Source organism: Protopterus annectens, chromosome 4.part1, assembly GCF_019279795.1.
Source record: "Protopterus annectens isolate FY-2018-M chromosome 4.part1, PAN1.0, whole genome shotgun sequence".
Lineage (NCBI taxonomy): Eukaryota > Metazoa > Chordata > Ceratodontiformes > Protopteridae > Protopterus > Protopterus annectens.
This window is the reverse complement of record NC_056734.1, coordinates 998554575-998579028: the sequence shown is the minus strand read 5'-3', so window position 1 is coordinate 998579028 and position 24454 is coordinate 998554575. Positions and strand designations below refer to the sequence as shown.

General features: G+C 44.6%; 1 protein-coding gene across 2 annotated transcripts in view; it reads right to left on the bottom strand.

Moving 5' to 3' along the window:
- Positions 1-21487: 21487 nt before the first annotated feature.
- The window catches only part of RPL35A (ribosomal protein L35a), a 97020-nt gene continuing 94053 nt past the window's right edge, over positions 21488-24454 (bottom strand). For both annotated transcript variants that reach the window (XM_044070703.1, XM_044070704.1), the window contains one exon: positions 21488-21547. In XM_044070703.1, coding sequence (XP_043926638.1) covers positions 21524-21547 — 24 coding nt within the window. In that variant the 3' untranslated portion in view covers positions 21488-21523. The remainder of the gene's footprint in view (positions 21548-24454) is intronic.

The window sequence follows — 24454 nt, the reverse complement described above, 5'->3', positions numbered from 1 at the left end:
CTGTATAGTTTGCTCAGTTTGAAATGGGTTTTCCTTACTGTGCATGTGTTGTTCAAAAGAGTTAATTAATAATGATTCCTACAGGTTTTGCATATTGCACCTGTTCAGTTTCTGTTTTATGTGAAAAAATCTTGAAATCTGCAGCTGGAGGTTTTGATGAAAATAGTAGCAGTTTAGCTCTTTTGGGGTTCAGCATTAATTAGGAATCATTTAGCCAGGTTTCTATGGAGGTGAATGCATCTTCGGTGATCTTCTGGAGGTTAGCGAAATTGTTGGAGGGGAGATGATGGCTGAATCAGCATATTGAATCAATATGCTTTGTTAGGAGGCTTTATTTAGATTATTACTGAAGATATTAGAGTAGTTATCCTAAAATGGACCCTTGCGGGACACCTGCGTTCTTTGCCAGATACTCTCAGATTGTTGATTTTGGCATCTAACTGATTGCTGTCCATCATTTAGGTAAGAGGAAAAAAACAGGTTATTACACTTGAGAGAGCAATTAAGCTCTCAGTATTGTAATAACTTAGGTTGTGATACTGTGTCAAAAGCCTTTAATAGGGCCAATATAAGTACTAAAGTTGATAGGCCAGCATCAAGAGCTTTATTCTCCGTATCAATGAAGGAGAGAAAAGCTGTGGTTGTGCTATGACCAGGGCGGAAACCACGTTGAGTGGGAGCTAGGAGGTTGTTAATGAGGTGACTCATTAGTTGGGTTTGTATGCATTTTTCTAGGATTTGTGATAGCTGGGAGAGAATGGACATTGGCTGGTAGTTTGAGATATCATCAGCATTACCACCTCTGTGTAGTAGAGTTATAATGGATTTTTTTCCACAGTTGGGGCACATAAAATTCAGAGATTGAACAACTGATAAAGAGTACTGACAAGGTAAGCTACAGCTGTGGCCACAAGTTCTAAGCATTCAGATGGTAGATTATCAGCGGACAGTGAGCAGGGCTTTAGTTTGGTTAGCAATTTTAGAGTTAGGGATGTAGGTACTGGAGAGAGACCACAAGGTTGGTTAGGGTCTTCGCTTCCCATGCACAAGGTTCGATCCTGACCTCCGACCAATGCCTGTTTGGAGTTTGCATGCTCCCCCTGGGGTTTCTCTCATGTCTGAAAAACATGCAGAGTGTTTCCATTCCAAACTCACCAAAGAATGGAGCTGTGGGCAGCAGCAAAGACTCCACATGATGCCCTAAAGGGGGAAGAGTTGTACAGACCAACCGCTTCTGGCATCTACTGTGGTGCGCAGTATCAAGATAGGAGAACATGGATCACAGACTGTGTGCCATGGCAGGGCTAGCCACTCAATGGTGTAAAACATGGCTCTAAGTGATTTGGTCATGTTGACTAGTGTCACCAAAATGGGCATGGGTAGTTACCGGTGATAAGTGGGTTGATTACCCGGCCTACTCTGACCCACTCCAGGGACCCTTGCTAATGGTGGGAGGAGTATATGTGCCCCTATTGGCTAGTGTGTGCCCACCATAAAGCCCAGCAGCCCTGGATCAATAAGCTACTGGTTGGCCAGTATCTAGTTGCCCAGTATGGGTCACCTGGGATAGCTCTGTTGAGCGAAAGCTGGACGTAAAACCAACCAACCTGCCAAACATGAACTGAGAATTGCTACGCTTAATGTAGGCTCACTGACAGGAAGCAGTTTGGAAGTGGATGACATGATACAGAGGAGGCTGGACATCCTATGTATCCAGGAGATGAGCTGGAACGGCAGTGCAGCAAACCCACTTGGCTTGGGATCCAGAGTCTACTACAGGCTAGAAATGGTGTAGGAATTGTGGTAGGAGACAGGTTTCAGAAGATAGTAAGGGATATCAGAATTAATGACAGACTCGTGGCAGTCAGACTCCAGTGTAATGATAGGGCAGTATTCATAATCTCAGCCTATGCCCCACAGCAAGGTTGTGATAGTGAGGAAAAGAGTGCATTCAGGCAGCAGTTGCAGGACCTACTAGATAAAGCAGGACAACATGAATTAGTGTTTATAATGGGTGACTTGAATGCACATATCGGGTCAGACAGAACAGGATATGAGGACTGCCTAGGTCCACATGGGTGGGGCAACAGGAATAAAGAAGGAGAAGCCATTCTAGACTTCTGTCTGGCAAATGGCTTGACAGTAGCCAACACATGGTTCACAGATGGTCAAGATCACATACAAGAGTAGTCAACATGCAACTCAAGTAGACTTCCTCCTAGTAAGGAAAAGGCACCGGGGTAGAATCCATGACTGCAAAGACATCCCCAGTGAAACAGTCAGCCCACAGCATAAACCACTAGTTGCCACAATCAGCTGCAAGAAATAGAGAAGGCTCCAAGGTCAAAGAGTAGTAGAATGTAAGATGGGAGATGAGCAATTTGGATTCGGATCACGATGCAGCACAATTGATCCAATGTCTGCATTGAGACAGATACTTGAGAAGAAACTAGAGATGAGAATAGAGTCCGACTGGGCATTCCTAGACTTGGAGAAAGGATATAACAAGGTCCCAAGAAAGGTGATCTGGGCAGTACTGTAGTGGTTTGAAGTCCCAGAAGCACTGGTAGAATTAGCGCATGTTATGTACAAGGACCTAATGACTCAAGTATGAACAGTGTTCGGCCTCACAGAGGGGTTCCCAATGGGAGTGGGTGTACATCAGGGTTCAGCTCTGAGACCACTGCTGTTCATACTGGTGATGGACATTAGCAGGTTGGAGGGGATGGATCAACAAAGCTGGTGTATGCAGACGATGTTGCAGTACAGGCAGAGTCTGACCTAGAACTTCACCAAGGATAGGAAAATGGAATGGATGAAACTAAGCACAGATAAGACTGTGGTAATGACAACACATTGGGGAAATCAGAAGAAGCTGGGAATAGATATAGAAGGTAAGATAGTAGAAGAAGTAAACCGCTTCAATCATCTGGGAGGGGTAGTTGAGAAGGGTAGTCTGAATTAAGAGGTCAAAGTTAGAATCAGAGGGGCTGCAGCCAACTGGCACAGAGTATCAGGTGTAGTCTGACAGAAGAATGCCAAATAAGCTGAAAAGCAAGGTGTACAAGACAGCGGTGTGACCAAGTACTACCGTATGGTACAGAAACCTGGGCAGTAAAGGCAGAACAGTTGAAGAAGCTAGAGGTGATGGAAATGAAGTGCCTGAGAAAGGTGGTAGGATGCACACTGTGGGACAGACGAAGAAATGAGGACATAAGAGCAGAAGCCAAAGTAGCTCAGATTGCAGGAAAGATCACAGAGAACAGATTACGGTGGTTTGATGCGTTGAAAAGCAAAAGACAATCTGGAGATAAAAAATTTGGGACAGACAGGATGAAGGTAAGAGGAAGCAAGGATGCCCAAAGAGGTGGATGGATTTTGTGAAAGATCTGCGACAGTTAAGCATGAGTGTTAAAGGCAGGAGTGTGGCACTGAAATTGAGAGAGTTGGAGACAGTTAACATGATACCCCGACCCCATGTAGAAAAATGGGAAAAAAAGGGAGCCGATAATGATGATGGATGTAGGTACTGGTTGTAGTGAGAAAGGAGGATTCGGTGGATTATTGTTAGAGGGAACCATAGTATGTATAGAAGTAGATATGGGGTCTAGCTGTATGGTATTTTGGAAGTTTCCATGTCTCAGGATATCAAAGGTATTTAATGCTCATGTCATCTGAACCTAAAAAGTGCAGCTGCACAAGTCCTAATTACCTATAACTGTAGATGGTAGAATTCCTCATTGTCTCAGTGGCCTTTTGAGTCATCTGTAAAAGTAACTCGGTACTAGACAGCTTTAAACATCTTAGACTCTCCTCCCTTTTTCTCTCCTTGTGACAGCTGATTGGCTGAGCATATCTGAGAAAAAACCCCTTCAACCTCACCCAGGGAGTGAGTGTTAACACTTTTTTGCCACCACTAAAAAGAACGAACCAGGGGTCAGAATTATCTACCAAAAATAAAATTGCAGCCAATCACAATACCATACCAAAACCAAATCAGAAAGGTTGAAACCCACCTCGACTATGCACAATCTGGGGGATGGTAGTGGATTCTGCCAATGGAGCAGAGTTGAATTTGAATATCTACTGTTACAGGTAAAAATAGGACTTGTACAACTATACTATATTCATCATTCCCACTGCCTCAGTGGCATTTTGATAGAATCCAAAGCTTACCCTACCCGGAAAGTGGAATAAGGAGCCCCTGGAAAATGGTTCTAGCAAAGTCTTCTCTGGATCTTGGAAAGGAGTCCAGTTTGTAGTGCTCTGTGAAGGTATGAACAGAGGACCAGGTTGCTGCTTCTAGAATTCTTCTACAATACTGCACTTTCCATTATGCTATCAAAAAAAGACAACCATCATGTAATAATGTGCTTGGAGACAGTTTGCAGGCGGTCTCCTACAAAGGGGATAAGAAAGGTCAAACAGCTGTTGCATTCCTGAAAGGCTTTGTTCGTTCAAGGTAGTACCCGAGCTGCCTTTGTGCATTCAAGACCCACTTTTGTTTTTCTTAAACCAGGATAGAACACTGAAAGACAGATGGTGTAATTAAAGGTAAATTCGGAAACACCTTCAGGCATGAATGACCTTGTGAAAAATCAGAAGCTCACAGACTCACCTTCTAGATGTCAGAACAATGACTAAAACAGTAAACAGTCTTCCAAGTAATGAACCGTAAATCAGCCCAAGAGGCAGCTTTAAATGGGGGGGGGGGGGGGGGGTCAATTTTTCAAGAACAAACGACACTGTAGTAAGAAGGAATTTGCTTTCAAGGGGATCGCACGTGAACACTCCTTCCATAAACTTTTGACCACGAAGAGAGACAAAGGAGGGGAATCCATGGGCAGACAAACTGAGATGGCTGTTGGATGCACCATGGCAGAAGCATATGGCAAACCATCTAGCTCACACAAATATTTCATAACTAGAGGGCTTGAAATCCTTTTGGGACTTCCGTTATTAGCCAGACACCACCTAGAAAATAAATCTTCCACTTGCAAACATTAAGATTTTATAGGTGCAGGTTTTCTTCCCTCCTTAAATACCTGGTGCACATCCTCATGGAAGAAATTGCCAAAAGAGCCAAAACAGAACTATCCAGGCTGACAGCTGCAATTACTCTAAGTTGGGGTCACCATTCACCACTATACTTTGTGAACAGATACAGTCTGAGGAAGCTTGCAATAAATGCCTGTAGCCAATTCCTTTAAACAGAAAACCAACCTTGCCTGGGCAAAAGGTGGTTATCACAATGATCTTTAGCCACTCTTTATGAACTTTTAGAAGTACGTGGGAGTCATTATAAAGGGTGGAAATGCATACTGGAACACTCATGACCATGGGAATGATAAGAGTCCATCCTCCAAGCATGGCTGCAGGACATCTTGAAATGGTTTTGAAAGGAAGTGAACAGATCTACTAGAGCTGTTCCCTTCCAGTCCTGGAAGACCTCTACATGGAGTTTTCACAAGTGAGGGTCTGTCCAGAATCCACCACTGTGGCTGCTCTGAAGGAATGCACAAGGCCTGAAGACACAGAATAATGTAGAGCCAAGCTCCCAGTCCATCATTCGCAACTGGCAAACAGCGCATGACCATGTACCTCCTTTATTGTTCCGGTACCACATGACAGTGTCTGTGACCAACAGAAGATGACCTCGGAGGCAATAAATGGTGGTGAACTTTTAAGGCATGAATCACTACCAACATCTCTTAAGGCAGTGTGCTTTGGCCTGTCCTGAGGATCCCAGAAGCCTTGCACTTAGAACTCCCAAGGACACTGCACCCTATGCAAAATCTAGAGTCTCCATCTGACTGGTCGGGGTCTGAAGAGAAGAGACTCCTAAATTCTGAGACAGTTGTTCCCTCCAACACTGCAGTTCCCATTTCACAAATCTCAGTACTGGAACCTGAAAATCCAGAGGGTGAAGGTGCTGATCCAACAATTCAAGTACCATTGCTTTATTTCTCAGTTATAGCCTGACCAGTGGTACAACAATCATTGATGCCACAAAGCCAAGAATTCGGAAGATCTTTTACTGAAGCAAAGTCTAAATGGCAGAAATTCAAGAAAATACCATAAGTCAAGTCAGACCGTCTTCTGGAAGAAAGTCACACTTTTTATAGAGTCTAACACACACCCCAGGAAAAGAATCCATTGAAAAGGTGTAAGGAAGGATGCTTGATGGTTCAGTTTGAAGTCCAGGTGAGAAAGGAGGGAAGTAACCTTGCATAAGAGACTCTAAGCACCTAGATACAGAATCTACACAAATCAGCTAGTTATCTAAATAAGGAAAAATGTGGATGCCTACGGTTCTGCAATATGCAACCACTGGGGCCAGACACCTAAAAAACACACAAGGTGCAGCAGACAGCCCAAAGTGTAATGCAGAAAACTTTTAGTTATGTACTCACCACAACTTCAGATGTTTGGGATCCATCTCGCCTACATTCTGACTGATGGGTTCGGAGCCGATCCCTCGGCTCCGACTCGGCACGCTTATGCCAAAGAGCGAAGTCTCTTATTGGCTGAGCTTACTATATCCCAGGATGCACCACTACCAGTCCCCCAGATCTAGTTTGTCCGCATACATACACAGACACACACGCTGCTTATATAACATCGTCAGATGAAACAAGATAAAAAGCAGTAGAACTCAAAACCGTTCAATCTCTTCTGATCTCCAAGGCAGGGGAAGGAGGGTGGGTATTAGGAATGTAGGAGATGGATCCCAAACATCTGAAGTTATGGTGAGTACATAACTAAAAGATGTTATGTGATCCTATCTCGCCTACATTCTGACTGATGGGACAGCGTCCTAGCACCTGAATCCTGGGTGGCTCACTGGAAAACACTCCTGAGTACCGTGGAACCAAATGATGCTCGCCCTTTAGATGCCACATCCAATTTATAGTGGGAAATGAAAGTGTGCGGGTTGGACCAAGTAGCCCGAGCACAAATCTCAGAAATAGCGAGCTTGGAATGAAAAGCAATAGAAGTAGCCATAGCTCTGGTAGAGTGAGCTTTGATAGATGTTGTAAGTTGCTTATTTGAAGAGGAATAAGCCTGAGTTATGCAATCTCTAATCCATTTGGAGATAGTAGCTTTAGTGATGGTTTTACCCAATTTATTATCTGAAAAGGACACAAACAACTGGTCTGTTTTTCGAATTTGTTGAGTCCTGTCTAGATAGAAGCGCAATTGCCTGTGAACATCCAATTTATGGAGGGTGTATTCCGCTTCATTGGAGAATTTTGGAAAGAAAACTGGTAGCTCTAGAGATTGTTGGAGACAGAGATTAGAACAAACCTTTGGAACAAAAGATGGGTTAGGCCTAAGTGATACTCTATCCTTGTGAAAAATCAAGTACGGTGGTTTGATAGATAGGGCTTGAAGTTCTGAAACTCTTCTTGCAGAGGTAATTGCAACTAAGAAGGCAGTTTTCCAAGACAGATATTTTAACTCACATGTAGCAGCCGGTTCGAAAGGGGAAGATGTTAAGGCACGAAGTACCAAATCAAGATCCCACGGAGGCGCAGGATGAAAAACTGGGGTCTTAACAGCCCAGCACCTTTAATGAAAGTTTTGCATAATCTGCTGCTCATCAACGGTGGATCCATGGATTCGTGAAATTTGGAGACAGCTGCTAGTTGGACTTTAATAGTAGAGACTGAAGATCCTTGATTAAACAAGGATGTTAAAAATTTCAAAACCTCTGGTATCGGGGCAGTGATCGGGTCTAAGCCCCTGAGTTGAGCCCAGATAGCAAACCTCTTCCACTTACTGAGGTACAATTTCTTAGTGGCGGGTTTGTGGGCCGAAGATAAAATGTGAATAACTTCCGGGTCTAAGGTGTGATTTCTGACTAAAGTCGGAAGTGGAGGAGCCAAGCTGTCAATTTCAAAGTGTGAAGGGACTGGTGTTGTCGTCCCGACTGATGAATCAGCAGATCCGGAGTTAGATCCAAAAACCAAGGACCGTCCACAGCATGTTTCTTTAGGTAGGGGAACCATACCTGACGAGGCCAGTGCGGAACAATTAGTATCATTGTGGACCCCAATTGGGAAGCTTTCTGGATGACTTTGGGGAGAAGTGGGACCGGGGGAAAGGCATAAAGTAGTCCTGTTGGCCAAGGTTGGGCTAGAGCATCCGTAGCTGCCTCCCCCTGACGCAGAGTCAAGGAGAAGAACCTTTTGCACTTTGTGTTTTGTGGTGTTGCAAACAGGTCGCAGCACGGGGTCCCCCATCTTCTGAAAACCTGAGCTGCTACTGTTTCGTTCAGGGACCACTCGTGAGGAGAGAGAATCGGCCTGCTTAATCTGTCTGCCAATATATTGGATTTCCCTGGAATGTGGGTCGCTACCAAGAAACGGTTGGTAGCTACAGCCCATTCCCACACCCTCATGGCCTCTCTGCAAAGGGGGTAAGATCTGGTCCCTCCTTGTTTGTTTAGATACCAGACCACCGACATGTCTGTGTGGGTAGCGATAATGCCTTGAGGGAGAAACTTGTGGAGGGCCTGTAGGGACAGAAGTACAGCCCTCATTTCCAATACATTGATATGGAGAAAGGTTTCGTCTGGAAGCCAAGAACCCTGAACTAACCTGCCCAGACAATGCCCCCCCCCACCCTGTCTGGGAGGCATCCGTCGTCAGGGTGGCCACCGGAGGGGGGATAACAAAAGGTCTTCCCTGATTCAGATTGGATGGCTGAAGCCACCAGCGGAGGTCCCGTTTGCACGTTTCTGTAATCAGAATGGGGTGATTGAGGGGGAGATTCTGAAAGGACCATTGTGTCGATAACAGCCACTGAAGAATCCTCATGTGCAATCTTGCCAGTGGAACTAGGAGAACCGTGGCAGACATCGAACCTAAAAGTTGCAGGACCATCCTGGCTGGGGCTTTGGATCTTGGAAGCAGGGCTAGAACTTGACCTTGTAAAGTTTGAATCCTTTCGGTAGGAAGAAAGCAGCATCAATTTTGAGTCTATCTCTGCTCCTATGAATCTTATGCTGAGAGGGCAGCAAGACAGACTTTGATCAATTGAATGTAATTCCCAGGGTAGCACCCAGGGAGATGGTGGCTTTGAGGTTGTCTATTAGTAGATGCCTGGTGGTGGCAGTCAGGAGCCAGTCGTCCAGATAGGGAAACACTTGGAATCCAAGACTCCTCAGGTGAGCAGTCACTACTGCCAAACACTTGGTGAACACCCTGGGGGCTGTGGTGAGACCAAAGGGCAGTGCACAAAATTGGAAATGACTGTCTCCCAGGCTGAAGCGCAGATACCTCCTGGACGCCTGATGTATCGGTATGTGATAATAGGCGTCCTTGAGATCTATGGAGCACATCCAAACATCCTTCTCCAACAATGGGAGAATGGATTGTAAAGTGACCATTCGAATTTGGACTTCATGACGGACTGGTTTAGTTTGCTGAGATCCAATATTGGTCTCAGGTCCCCTGTCTTTTTTGGCACTAAAAAGAACCTTGAGTAATTTCCAGATCCGATCTGGTCTGTGGGGACCGGTTGGATGACTCCTTTTGCTAGCAGCTTTGAAGCTTCTGCGGCTGCAATTTCCCTTTGACTGGGTGGTGGGTCCGGGATTTTTTTGGACGGTGGGGGTGAGTGTGTGAAGGGAATGGTGCAACCTCCGGCAATAATCTAAAGCACCCATCTGTCCTGAGTGATAGACTCCCAGGCTTTTAGGTGCTTGGCAAAACGGCACCCGACTGGATCCGGAGCAGCACAGCCGGGCAATCCCTCATGAAGTGTGGGAGGCTGAAGAGCCACGAAAGGACTCGCGGTCTCCAGAATTGCGGGGCCCTCTGCCGCCTCTGGGACGGCGTCTCCCAGAAAAATTTCCCCGTCCTCTGCCTCTGGAAGGGGAATCTTCCTGCTGTTGAGGAAAAAACTTACGTGATTTGCGGAACCACATCTTCCCTCCTCCTTTAGCCTTGGGATAAGGCCGAAAGGGAGTGGAATAACGTGCACCTACGGCAGATAAAGTTTTTCCCTCTTGCTCACAGCGGTACCTTAGGTCCAAACAAAGAGGACCCATCAAAGGGAGCGTCGGCGAAGGAAGACTTGAAGGCCTCCGCGAAATGACACAAACGGAGCCAGGCTTGTCTCCGTAGAGCCACGCCTGTGCCTGCCGCTCTGCCCGCCCCTTCGGCCGCATATGAAATGAGCCTCATGGACGAGTTAGAAATCGAGGTAAGGATAGCCAACTGAGAGCTAACCGACTGGGCTAGCTGCTCAGGTAGGTTACCTGAGAGGGAATCTGACAGCTCCTTGACCAGATCCCTCTGTAGCCTGGTAAAATGTGCCAAATAATTCAGGGACCTTAGTGTAAAGGCCGCTGAAGTCAGGGTGCGCTTCCCGTACCGGTCCATGCTCCTAGACTCCTTATTAGGAGGATGGACGGACGTTGAAGCCTCTGCCACGTCCTGTTGTGTAGCAGATGCCACCACCATGGCATCTACAGCCATGCCTTTTGTCAAGAACTCCTTCTCGGGTGGGGCAGACAAAAATTTGTTAGGGCGAGAAGGCACTGGTTCCACAGTATCTGGATGTTCCCACGCCCTCCGACAAACCAAATCCAGGAGCTCGTCGAAGGGCGGAGACACCCAGGAGGCGGAGGGCTGAGCCCCAAAGGCCTTGAGAAGCACTGACTCATCAGCAGAGGGGGGTTTGGATATCCAGCCACCTCTGCTTAAGGATCTCTAAAATGTCTGCGAATGAGACATCATCCGAGGACGACTTTGGGGACCCCTCTGCATCATCAAGATCAGTGTCCGATGTAAGAGACTCATCGGGGGAGTCCACGTGCTTCCTCTTGCACGATCTTTTCCTTGGGGCTCCTCTGAAGACAACTCGAAGAACCCTCAGGAGGAGGGGAACCCCCAGTGGGGGTAACCTCAGGCCCCGGGGCTCCGCTGCCTAGGGACAGGGGAACTGCCAAAGACCCAGTCTCCACACCCAGGGAAGGTGCCGGTAAAGCCGTAGAGATGGCCAAAGAAGACTTGGCCAAGGCACTCCTCATAGCTCTGAAAGCCGGACCCCCAGAATCCTGGGAGTGTCCGGTCCCCGGAGCCATGATAGCAGACGGAAGTCCCGTAGCCGAAGCACCGAGAGGGAGGCTCGGAACCGACAGCATAGGTCCCGAAACGTCACCCCCGGGTCCGGCCGAAGAAGTCCGCGTGCCAAACTCGGACCCGAAGGCCGGGGTTGGAGTAAGGGTCGGAGCCGACCCTAGGATCTCCACCGGCTCCAACAGCATCTGCTCACGGAGCCGGCGGTCGGAGGAGGAATGGCAATGGAATGGGCTATCGGCTCCGAAGCCAATTGGGTCGGAGCCGAAACAAATTTTTGAAAGACTGGGGACTGGAACAGTCTTTGGAGCACCCTGTCTATGTCCGAATCTGACATCCTCGATGACCTAGAGGAGACTGAACGGGTTCGAGTTGGCCTCTCCAACGGCCCCAAGGGGCTAGGGGACTGGCTCCGAGGCGACTCGATAACTATCGGCGCCGAAGGAATACACAAACCAGTTTCCATCGGTGCCGAGGAGGACTTAGGCGCCGAGGAGGAAGTGTCTGAGCGGACAATCTTCATCGGCTCAGAGACCAGTGGAGCCGATGAAGGTGACCCGCCTCTCGATGCCCCAGCCATCGGCTCCGAAGCCAGAGGAGTCGAGACTGGAGGCATCGAGGCAGACCGTTCCGCCCTCGGCTCCGAAGTCCTTGGAGTCGAAGGAGAAGCCTGCCTATGTCTTTTGGCGGTCGGGTCCGACGGACTGGTCGGAGCCGACGCCCTTTTCTTTAGCAGGAGAAGGAGAGGATGCTAAAGCTTCTTCAAAGAGGGTTTTATAAGGCCTTTCAATATAAGCTTATTTTTCCTCTCTTGGAGGACCCTCGAGGAAAAAGCGGGACACACGCTGCAGGACTCCTGCAAATGTTTGGCGCCCAAACAATATACACACAGAGAGTGGTCATCCGTGATGGACATTTTAAAACTACATTTAGTGCACTTCTTGAAGCCCGAAGGCCTAGGAGCCTGAGACATTATAAGTAAAACTGAGTAACTCTCTCACAGACAAAACTCTGTTGGAATAGACTGACCCTACAAAGATTAACTTGCCGTTCACAATGATAGCCCGCAATTAAAATAAAGGCCAACTGAAGACATACAACAGTGAATAAATATATAAAGGAATCCAAGAACCCCTAAAGGTTCAAAAGGGATTAACTGACAGGAAAGGCCGGATCAAGGGAGCCTGTAACCAGATCAAACACCAATCACACACAAATTTTCCACAAAAAATTTTCAAAACACACACAACAGCACAGAGTAGCTGTTAAAACAGCTTTTTGTTAAAGAATTAGCAAATTTCTGACAGAAAAAGTTAGTGAAAAGACACTACTTAGCTCAGCCAGCTCGAGACCACGTCTTTGCTAGTTAGCGGCAAACGAGATCTGGGGGACTGGTAGTGGTGCATCCTGGGATATAGTAAGCTCAGCCAATAAGAGACTTCGCTCTTTGGCATAAGCGTGCCGAGTCGGAGCAGAGGGATCGGCTCCGAACCCATCAGTCAGAATGTAGGCGAGATAGGATCACATAACATCTGATAATACAAGTCAAACACAGCAAATCTCAAACATTTCCTGCAAATGGGAATAGGAATAGGATAGTCATTCTTGAGATCTAGAGTCACCATAAAACAGTGGTCTGGAAGCAATGCTAGAACTGTCTGCAAGGTGAGCATAGCACAATAACCCATATAATTTGATATCACTGGCAACTGGACTGCTCCTACAGAGCGAGAAGGAATCAATGGATTTTCAACACAGACAGTAGGGGAACTGCCACCTTAGTGCTCCAGTAATCCCTTTCTGGTACACAGTTGTAACATCTGCACTGGTCTGCAAAGAAAACTTTTTACTGAAGAGCTCTTTATGTGGCAAGGTAAAGGCACCCATTGCCTGCATCAAAACTAGGCCAGATGAAAAGTTTTGACTTGAACGAGACCAGATTCAGTTTTAGGAAGTTTAGGGAAAAGACCTAGTTCATTCAGTAATGGATCACTTATCATCATGACCCATTCTCATCAATAGAGTGTGGATAAGGCAGCTGCCCAGGCACAGGTACTCTTTGCATCAAGGACACGAGAACACCAAAGTCAGAAATCGCCTGGGATGCTGCAGACTTTCAAAAGAAAGAAGCCCAAAATGGTTTTGGCCCACTTTGAATCTTAAATAGTACTGCAGAAATATTTCTTTTGGGCCCACAGTTAAAGAAAGCGGCTAGAATCACAATGGTGGGTGAACACTTTACAAATTTGTTAGAACCTGGCAATATCTACAAACAGATCTTCAGGAACCACCTTTCTTTAGGCTAGGGCAACCATGGCGTAGAAGCCCTCAAAATCACTCCACAATTGACAAGTGCTTCAGTGCTACCAGTATGAGGTGGGGTATTATCAAGACCTTGGTTGCATACTCCTGAAAGGATGCTCAACCAGATTCCGGCCTGTATTCCTCTGAAATAATCTCCCTCACACATTTAGAGGTCAGGTTAAATCAAAAGCCCTTTGAAAAAATGACAGCAGACAGCGCAGTGGTAGTATCACCACCTCACAGCAAGAGGTTCTCCTGTTCTATTCTCGGCTGGGGTGCCTTCTGTGTGGAGTCTGCATGTCCTCCCTGTGTTTGTGTGGGTTTCCTCCAGGTGCTCCTGTTTCCTCACACTTTACAAAGACATGCAACTGGAGCATTTCTCCCCGGGCCTCCTCTGAAAATTGGCTTTGTTCCAAGTCGGACTTTCCTGGTAAGTAAATGTTAAATAAATAAACAAACTTCCCAGATAGACAGCAGTCAATTTCCTCAACAACTGGTATCACAGCCCAGTGAGGAGGGTACCTGGGGAAGAAGTCGGCAAGTTCACGCCTTCAAGTTTCAAATCAGATTGTGGAGATTTTTTTCTCTAGTGGATAAGGTGGTCCAGATGCAGAAGGTAGGGGTGGTTGGTGTAATTTATGAATCATTTACCAAGCTGCAACACGCATCTCCAAAAGACAACTGAGAAGTCTGTTGCGGGGCTAATACTCAAACTGCAGGCAATGAGCACACTACCTTAATAACCAACTCCTCCTCCAAGTTAGGCCTCTCAAACTTGTCAAGCATGCCCTTATTCAGCCATTACATACGAGGAATGGTTTCACAAATCTCAGGTGGTGCAGCCAAAGTTGTGTGTGGAGCAGCACTGGGAACCAACAAATACACTTGACCTCTGACTCAAGGCCTGAGTAACCACAAAAGGTACAAATCTTTCTGCTTCTGATGAGGTTGGGTACTCTGCAGAAGTAAGGTTTGGAACCAGGGGGACAACAAGGCAAAACCTCACCAAGCTGGACACGTTTGCTTTAGGACTTGCAGCAAAGCCTCCATTCTCAGCCAGTGGTTAAATCAAGAATTGTTCCATTTTTTTCTGAATTTCCTAGTCTGCATGCACCACAGGTCATGTTTTTTCAAGTCTAAGTAGGTCTTTTGAGTTGCTTGCTCTAAATCACAAACATTTTTTTCCCTAAAATATGTACAGTGCTTGCAATAAGGCATCTGCCATTTCTCTCAAACAAAAAAGGCAGTATGTGAAAGAATTTAGCAGCACGCATCTTCTACACATACTTTAAAATCACTTTTCTGGAAACATTCATGGACCACAGAATGGTTCAGATTTTACAACTGAACAAAATCACAAAAAAATGTCAATGCCAAATAATGCAGTTCCAGCTTAAAAAAAGCTAAGTTTCTGCACTATTTTTAGTACTTTTGTTCAATCAACTGAAGTGGCCTGTAAGGGACAAAACAATAAAACTGATTGGGGAGGGGGCCTACAAGGTGCAACTTGCTAACAAGCTCATTGCTTTTAAAATTACCCTGCCCCAACTACCAGACTTAGAAATGCACTGCAACATTACAGAAACATTACACTCCTTTCACAAATTAGACAAAAAGTACAGTTTTGTACCTACCATAAATGTAGATGTCCGAACTGGATAGCATCTGCAGTCATAACAAGTGGGTTGTCCTGTCGTCAGGCAGCCCTTCAGTCGGCCGGATTCCAAAGTCCGGTCCGCTTCGCTGATGTCGCACTCCACCCGACGTCATCTCTGTTGGTCTTCGGGTATAAAGGCATCAGCCGACGCCATTTTCCTCAGTGTTTCTTGCCCCAGATGCCAGTAGCCCTCTTGCAGGCTAAAATTTGGATAGATGCCAATGTTTCCAAATAGATAGAGGTAAACACAACAATAAGCATGTATGTACATATACACAAACAAATACACCATAAAAGACTCCCCAACAGCTAGCTATTAGAAGGGTAAACACCCTAGGAGTACCACAGAGGGAAGGAGGAGGTAATCCTGACTGCAGATGCTATCCAGTTCGGACATCTACATTTATGGTAGGTACAAAACTGTACTATGTCCTTCATGGATGCATCTGCAGTCATAACAAGTGGGTAGAATACCATAGCCAACTAGGGAGGAGGATAAAAGTAGATTATGGTGTGTTTAGGATCCCTTGCAGTACAGCAGTGGCGAACCCTGCTCGGGATCTGGAATATAGAGGCAAATTATAATGCTTGGCAAATGTATGCACGGAGGTCCAAGTAGCAGCCTCAATAATGTCTTTGGTTGCCACCTCGTAAGAAGGCTGTGGTAGTGGCTGTTGCCCTTGTAGAATGAGGTCTTATGTTCTGTGGAATCGGTTTTCCATGGAAGGAGTAACAGAATCGTATGCAATTTCCTATCCATTTGGAGATTGTCTGTTTGGAAATAGCTTTTCCTTCCCTTCCTGTTGCATAGGCTACAAAAGTTGGTCAGTCTTTCTGCTATTTTTGTTCTGTCCAAGTAGTAGCGTAGCTGTCTATGTACATCCAAGGTATGCAGTATTCTTTCCCTCTGTTTTGTGGGTTGGGAAGAAGGTAGGTAGGTGGATTGCCTGGTTTAAAGACACTCTGGATACCACCTTGGGCATAAATGTAGGATTAGTCCTCATGGACACTCTATCTTGGTGGAAGATTAGGAAGGGTTGCACTGCCATTAAGGCCTGTAGTTCTGAAACCCTCCTTGCTGAAGTAATTGCCAGTAGGAAAGCAGTTTTCCATGACAGGTGTTGTAGGTCTGCTGTTGCTGCTGGTTCAAAGGGTGATAGTGTCAACTTTTCTAGCACGAAGTTTAAATCCCAAGCTGGTAATGGTGGTTTCCTTGGAGGTTTTACATTCTTGATTCCTCTGAGGAACTGCCTGAGCGAAGGCGAAAAACAGGTGGATCAAAGCTGTATTCTGCTGAAATAGCTGATGCATGTATCTTGATGGAGGAGTAGGACAGGCCTGAATGAAGAAGTTCGCCAGATACTCCAGAATGTTAGGCATATCTATGTTTGACACATCTTTTCCTCTTTCCGCACTCCAGATGACAAACCTTTTCCATTTTCCAGCATAGTTCCTTCTTGTTGAAGGTCTGCGTGCTTCAAGAATAATGTCTTTAACTCTTTGGGAAAGTTCTGGATTAGCTGCTGTTATGTGATGTTCCATGCAGTCAGTTGCAAGGTTTTTAGGTTTGGATGTATGATGCTGTAGTTGTTCTGCGTTAACATCAAAGGCATCAGGGGAATTGTCCACATATTGTTCCGAGACATGCTCCTCAGTAGTGGGTACCAGTGTTGTCTTGGCCAGTTTGGAGCTATCAGGATTATCCTTGGACGTTCTTCCTTGATTTTCAGTAGTACCTTGTGTATCAAAGGGAGAGGTGGGAATGCATATGCTGTTAGGCCTTTCCAGTTGAAGGAAAGCGAATCCACTTTCCATGCTAATGGGTGGAATGTCCTTGTGCAGAATTTTTTGATCTGGTGATTGAGAGGTGATGCGAATAGGTCTATCTGTGGCATTCCCCATTTCTCTGAGATGGTCTTGAAGATGTCCGGGTGAAGCTTCCATTCGTGGGCATCCGAAGTGGTTCTGCTTAATATGTCTGCTAGAGTATTGTCTTTCCCTGGTACAAATATTGCCTGTAACTGGATGTTGTAGCTGAGTGCCAGGGTCCACAGCTCCAAGGTCATTCTGCATAGGGGGTATGAATGAGTGCCTCCCTGTTTGTTGATGTACCACATGACTGTGGTGTTGTCTGTCCTTATCATCAACTGGCCCTCTTTGAGAAATGGTTTGAACTTTTGGATTGCCAGTTTTACTGCCAGCATTTCTTTTAGGTTGATGTGCAGTTGAAGTTGATCCTGTGTCCACAATCCTTGCACGCATTTGTCCAGCATGAGGGCCCCCCCATCCTAGGTCTGAAGCGTCTGTTGTGATGGTCTGGCTTGCTTGACATCTGCGAAAGGGCAGGCCTGGGTTTGACTGGCATGCCTGAGCCCACCATAGGAACTCCTGTTTTAAGCATGGAATTAGTGGGATTTCTGTTTCTAGACTGTGTCTGTGTTGGGACCATAAATTCTTTAGGTACCACTGTAGTTTTCTCATATGTAGTCTGGCAAATGGAACCAAGATTATGCATGATGCCATGAAGCCCAAGGCCTGCAGTACTTTTCTTGCTGTTAACTTGTTCAGTTTTGTTAGTGCCAAGAAGTAAAGAGGAAGTTCTTTTTGTTTTTCTGTAGTCAGGAATGCCATTTGTTTTACTGTGTCCAATTCGGGCCCAAGAATGTCCTTGTTTGGGATGGTATCAGCCTTGACTTTTGTAAATTGACTGTGTATCCCAGTGCTTGTAGCAAGTAAATGACCCTTTGTAAATCTGTTGTCAGCTTGCTTTTGTTGTCCCCTTGTAGCAGGCAGTCGCAGGTATGGGTAAATTTGAATTCCCTGAAGTCTGCAATGGATTACTGATGCCAGGCATTTTGTGAATACTCTGGGCGCAGTAGATAAGCCAAAGGGCAATGCTGAGAATTGATAGTGCTCTGATCCTGCAAGAAATCTGAGGTATCTTCTGCAGATTGGTCGAATGGGGACGTGCAGGTATGCCTCCTTGAGATCTAGAGTTACCAGCCAAGACTCCTTGCCCAGCTTGGGAAGAAGTTGCTGTAGGGTCAGCATTTTGAATTTTGGGACAATGATGTATGTATTTAAGGTGGACAGGTCGAGAATTGGTCTCCAACTTTTTTCCTTTCTTGGAACTAGGAATAGTCTGGAATAGAACCCCTTTCCTTGCTCTGCTGTTGGCACTCTTTCCACAGCTCTCATGTTTGCTAACTCCATTATCTGGCATAGAGCCTCTGTTTTTTGATTTGGAGGTAGATTTGGCATTCCTTTTTTGACTGGTAAAGTGTGGAAGTGAAACCGGTAACCTTGATCTATGGTTTGTAAAATCCACTTGTCTTTTGTTATGTAGTGCCAGTTCTTTGAAAATAAGGTTAACTTTCCGCCTAGAGGAGCTGCTATTTGTTCCCTGGTAGGCGGATTTAGGGTTAAGTCACTGTGGTTGTGCTGATGTAGTGGCAGTGGCTGTGTCTGTGCCTCTGTTGTTACCTTGCCACTGTCTTCCTCTGTAGGCACCTCCTCTGGATTGGTTTCTGCCTCTGGAACGTCTATTCCTGCCCCTTTGAAATTTTGTGGAGTCAGGAAAGGACCAATTTTTGGCAGGCCAGTTCCTGCTAAACCTTGGGGGTTGAACCTGCAAGAAATCTTTAACAGTTTGAACAGATTTTGCCTTTTCTTCCATTTTCTTCATAACCTGCTGGGCAGGTGTACCAAACAAACTTGTCCTGTCCATAGGAGCATCTAGCAACTTAGCTTTAACATGATCCAATAAAGCTTGTTCCTTTAGCCATGCATGCCTTCTTATCACTGTGCCTGTCATGGCTGATCTAAATGAAGCCTCCAGTGCATCATAGTCACATTTTAAGGAATGGTTGCTAACCTGTTGTATGTTATTTACCATCTCTAATACATATTTCTTATCAAGAGATTCATCAGTGGTTAGTTTTTTAGTTAACTGATCAAGCATAAACTCTTGGTATTGTATCATGTGAAACTGGCAGTTTAAAGCTCTAGCTGAGAGAGTAGCTGAAGTGTAGACCTTTTTACCCCATCTGTCTAATGACCTTGCTTCCCTTTCAGAAGGGATAGGGTTTTTAGCTATGGTCGCGGCTAGTGCCTTGGGACCCTGGGATATAGTTTCTGGGTCTGCAAGTGGAGCCTTGTAAAGGTGGTGATGAGTATCTGGCACCCTGTAAAATCTGTCTGGTTTGGCAGGGGCTGGGGGTAAAGAATCTGGAGCGGAGCAAACATCATTGAAAGCATCATCCACCACAGAGAGAACAGGAGGTATAGCTAAGGGCCTGTGCTGTGGGAGGTGCAGAAAGGTCCTAAGTCTTTTTCTGGAGTCTGAAAAATCCTGTTGCTGCCATTGGAACTGTTCTCGCATGGCATGCAAGGTTTCCCCAAAGGAGAATTCTTCTGGTGGGAAGCAGCTGGAATGGATTCTTCAGCATCAGAATCTTCAAAATTGGAGAAGGGAGCCTCTGGCTGGTCAGTTATGTCTGATTCATCAGCAGAATCATCAGAGGACACTGGCTCGGGGGGCTCTGCCCTAGGTCTCTTCTCTGGGGGCTGAGAGGCCCTGTCTGGGTGAGATTGAGATCCTCTAATTAAAGAAATTAAATCTTCTGCCAAAGTAAGCATTTGAGAACTAGAAGAGGGCCTGGATGTGCAGGCTTTAACAGGCACTGTTTTAGTAGTCTTGGCTGCTTTAGCCCTGGCGAAGGCCTTAATGGACATGGCTGCTGGAGGCCTAGCAGCACCACGTGCTGGGGTAGAGACATCCAAGGGATGGTGTCTGATAAGTCAACCACCGTAGTGGGTAAAATTTCTGAGGTCGATTCAAGAGTTGTAGCAGGGGCCTCAGTTGTAGGAATAGGCTCAGCTGTACTTTGTTCAGTTTTCTCGGTTTCGGCCGAAACCGAGACACTCGCGGTTTGCTTGACCATGGTTTCGGCCGAAACCGCGGACCGCGAGTGTCGGTCTTTATCTTTGCGTTTTTTGGTAGATTGGGTAGTCGGAGGATCCGACGGCATAATGTACGCAAAATCAGAACCGAAAAACTGTTCTGCAAACTCCGACCGACGCCTAAGCGTTCGTCGGTTGAAAGAAGCACAGGCCAAACAGGCTGCTACGTCATGGGCTGGGCCTAAACAAGGCAGACAGTAAGAGTGGTAATCTTTATGAGGTATTTGTTTCCCACAGTTTAAACAATTGTTAACTTTTTCTGACATCGGCTGAGGCAAGAAAGAGTCCCCAACGGGGTACTTAGCTTTAGAAGTCTTCGAAGTAGTATTCGGTAGAAGTAATCTCTGGATCCGACCGACCGGCACTTGCGAACAGCTTTTGCTTCGGGCGCCACGCGGCAAGAAAGACCGAGGAAAATGGTGTCGGCTGATGCCTTTATACCCGAAGACCAACAGAGATGACGTCGGGTGGAGTGCGACATCAGCCGAAGCCGGACCCGGACTTTGGAATCCGGCCGACTGAAGGGCTGCCTGACGACAGGACAACCCACTTGTTATGACTGCAGATGCATCCATGAAGGACATCACATCCTTTCCACTATCATTACTTCCTAAAGGCTATAAACATCCAAACGTCTGCTCAAATTCATTCATAAATCATTTGCCACTGCAAGATATCACTCTACACTTGTGAAATGCATCATCTTACAACTAAACCGAACACTTACTTAAAATGAACTCCCACAGCAGTAAGTGCTGTAATACTAAAAGTCTTCCCTGTACAACTAAAAATCAAACCAAAATAAAGGACTGCTTTAGAAACTGAAACTATCAGATGGACCAGAAATATGAAGAGCTTTTGAGATTCTTCTACCTTCTGGAACAGCAAAAAAGTACAAAAAAGTGTCTCTGACTTGGCACATTCCGACTCAGAACTAGTAAAGGAGAAGGATGTTTAACCAACTGCCTCCTGACAACAATCGGATAACTGACTGGCTTAAGTAAAAGAATTACAAGTACCTAGGATGAGGACAGCTGGCAATGTATTTCTTTTCTGTTGGGGATCTGTGCCATCCTGCTGTCCATAAACTGTACAATGCACTAAGGTGCAGAACAAAGTTTACTTGTGGTGATCTTAAAGAAAATTACATTTTTTACCCAACAGACAATACAAATACAGTCAACTAGTTTGGCAAAATCACCAAGGTCCTACTAATTTGTACCAAACTAGCCCAAATACAATACAGGAGATTAATTCATACACCAAATATTGTAGATGAACAAGCTGGACCACAAACACTCACAAATGACTGAAGAGTTCACTTACAGTACATGTGTCACCATTTTGTTACAAAAAAATTGTAATGCTGTATTTATGTCTCCAAGTTGGTGGCCTTTGTTGAAACACACTTCTGCCAGAGGACAGAAAAAGCTCTTATCAAACCAAATGGTATACTAAAAAAACAACACACAGATTCCATGTTTTGAAGTACTTTATTTACAACTGCATTTTAAATTCTGGATGGATACAGCATCTGTAGGAGAAAAAAAAAGCAAGTTAAGCTACTAGGAGATTTGAATATATTTTTATTTCATCAGCTCACAGTAATCTAAATACCACTTCACTAGTCTATTTTCAAGTACAAGATTATACCAGATCGTCCACAAAACAAACAAAAAAAGTGCTAACAAGTGTCGTCTACTTCACAACCAAACATAAGAAACACAACCAAACTTAAGAAACTGACCTAAAAAAGAAAGTTGCAGGAAGAGCTGAAGATTACACAATCTATAAAAGTAAACCAAGAACACTAGCTAACAAAGCGGTCCTTTTCCGCTGCACACTGTTACGACGACAACGTTACACAATTATGCCTAGGTAGCCAGTGGGGGTGCATTGAATCAAAGCAGTTGACACTGACAACTGGGGGGTGGGCACAATTTGCTACCACCAGGACTCTCCCAGGAGCTGCTATTTTAAGGCTTCCACAGATGTACACTTCACATTAATAAGAGGAGAAAGAACATGCTTACAAGTTACACCCACAGCGTGGTGGGATATGCTTAGACCACTACTAATCTCTTATCCTCCTGGGAATACATTTTTCGTACCCATCATTATCTAGCCACTATATAGTTTGCCCCTTCCCAGCTGTCAACTCCCTCCTTTAAGAATGGAATGGCTACTGGAAAGGAATGATGGCAGTTTCAGTTGTACAAGAAGAGTCCCATCAAATCCCTATCACAAGTGCAAGACAATGTATTACAAGTTTTGTAACAGAACATGCACATTAGCAACAAATTCCTAAACCTGCAATTATTACACCACAAAAGCATTTTTTGCAGTGGGACCCCATTCTCCTGCACCTACTTAAGCCATGCAGCAACAAGGTTTCCCTAACTTACAGTAAAGGGAGGAAGGTGACACAAATACCAAAATCTTGTCCTTTGTACATGTTCACTGACTTATGCTGTAACAATCTCAATCTCAACTTCACATGCCTGTAACTACTAAAAATCCCCAAATTTAAAAAAGTAATACGGTATACAATCTGGTGGTAAATAGGCCAACCAGATTTAAAGTAAAACACAAGGTTATCTATTTTTCTACTTTGATGCCAGGCTGCCTGAACAATGGCGTATAGGTTGTTCCTCATCATTAAATATTTTCTGAAGCCCTGAGAACTCATCCTCACATTTTCTGTCAACTTACTTCCACATTATAAATGAGATGAATGACATTACTCCTTATTTAAGATTCACTTCTAAGTATTCGGATATTAGGATCGAATACTTGGACGTCTTTGTAGAGAAGGTAATGAATGATCAAGTTAATACTGGGAGTCTATAGGAAAACTTGTTATAGGAATGCCCTCTTACATAGATTGAGTATGCACCCTCGTTACATATTTGATAACATAATAAAAGGACAAAGTATGAGAATCTCACGATTAAATGTCCTGGAACAAGGATTCCAACAAGAAATTAATAACTTTAAATATAGACTCACTCAGCGAGGATATACAGAAAAAGAGATTAATAACGGGTTACAGAACATAGAAGCATTGAGGCAAAATACAGCAACCTCTTATTTTTCTGACAATGCTTGTAGCTCTATAAGAAGAGAGAGTAACTATAAACAGTTAAGAATACCTCTCTACTTTACTAATGATAGAAGAGTAGTAATGAAGATTATTAAACATTGGCGTATTTTAACAACCAGTGAAGATATTAAACAAACAGTAGGTGATAAACTTACTTTTCAATATAAGAATAAACCCAATTTGGAAAGTCTTTTATGTTATCCAGTGAAGAAACCTGACTCTCAGAATTATACTGGAACATGTCCCTGCGGAAAATGTGGGTACTGCGTACAATTGCAACTGGCAGTACCTTTATCCATCCAAATACTGGACAAATTTTCCACTTCCAAGTTTCAGCTACTTGTAACACCGAGCATATAGTGTACTTGGCACTTTGTCAGGAATGCGAAGCATTTTATGTTGGAAAAACCAACAGGATGCTTCGCACCAGGATAAGAGAGCATCTTTATGCTATAAGGATAGGGCATATTACTAATGCCCTAGCGAAACATGTGAATACTGAGGGGTCTCAACATACTTTTAAATTTATGGCAATGGATAACATAATTCCATTAACTAGAAGGAAATATTCATAATACCACTGAGCGAAGGGAAATTATTTGGATAATGAGATTACGGGCAGATAAGGGCAAGGGCCTCAATGAAAGGGCCTCTATAAAACCTATACTTACAGCCAGACGCCTGAAAGTTACAGGATTTCATTTTCCATTGGCCATTTGATTCTATATTAATGGGCTTTATATAAATGGACGATACACTCTTATTAGTGATGAAGTTGCCGTTTCTTATGCATAGCATTTTGTGAGTTGCTAATTGTTTATTTGTTGCATATTCGGTAACTTTATGTGGTGAATTACATCAGACTTTTATATAGAATTTAATGTCAAGATATTTTAGACAGTCCAATTTTATAGCTTTATGCTCTATTATAGAGCTGGCGTAATATTCATATTTCACCACTTTTGTTAGTGATGAAGTTACCGTTTCTTATGCATAGCATTTCGTTAGTTGCTAACTGTTTATTTGTTGCATATTCGGTAACTTTATGTGGTGAGTTACATCAGACTTTTATATAGAATTTAATGTCAAGATATTTTAGACAGTCCAACTTTATAGCTTTATGCTCTATTATAGAGCTGGTGTAATATTCATATTTCACCACTTGGCAAACCTTATAATCATTGTACTTGGACAGTAATAGACAGAGATGTTCTGTCTGGGGAAGTTTACCAGAGGTATGTTGTTGCCCTATCTACGTGTCACTGGAAATGTTAGTATTGACATATGACAATTTTTGATTCTTATTTGATTTCTGTAGATTTCAGTGTTAATTTGTAA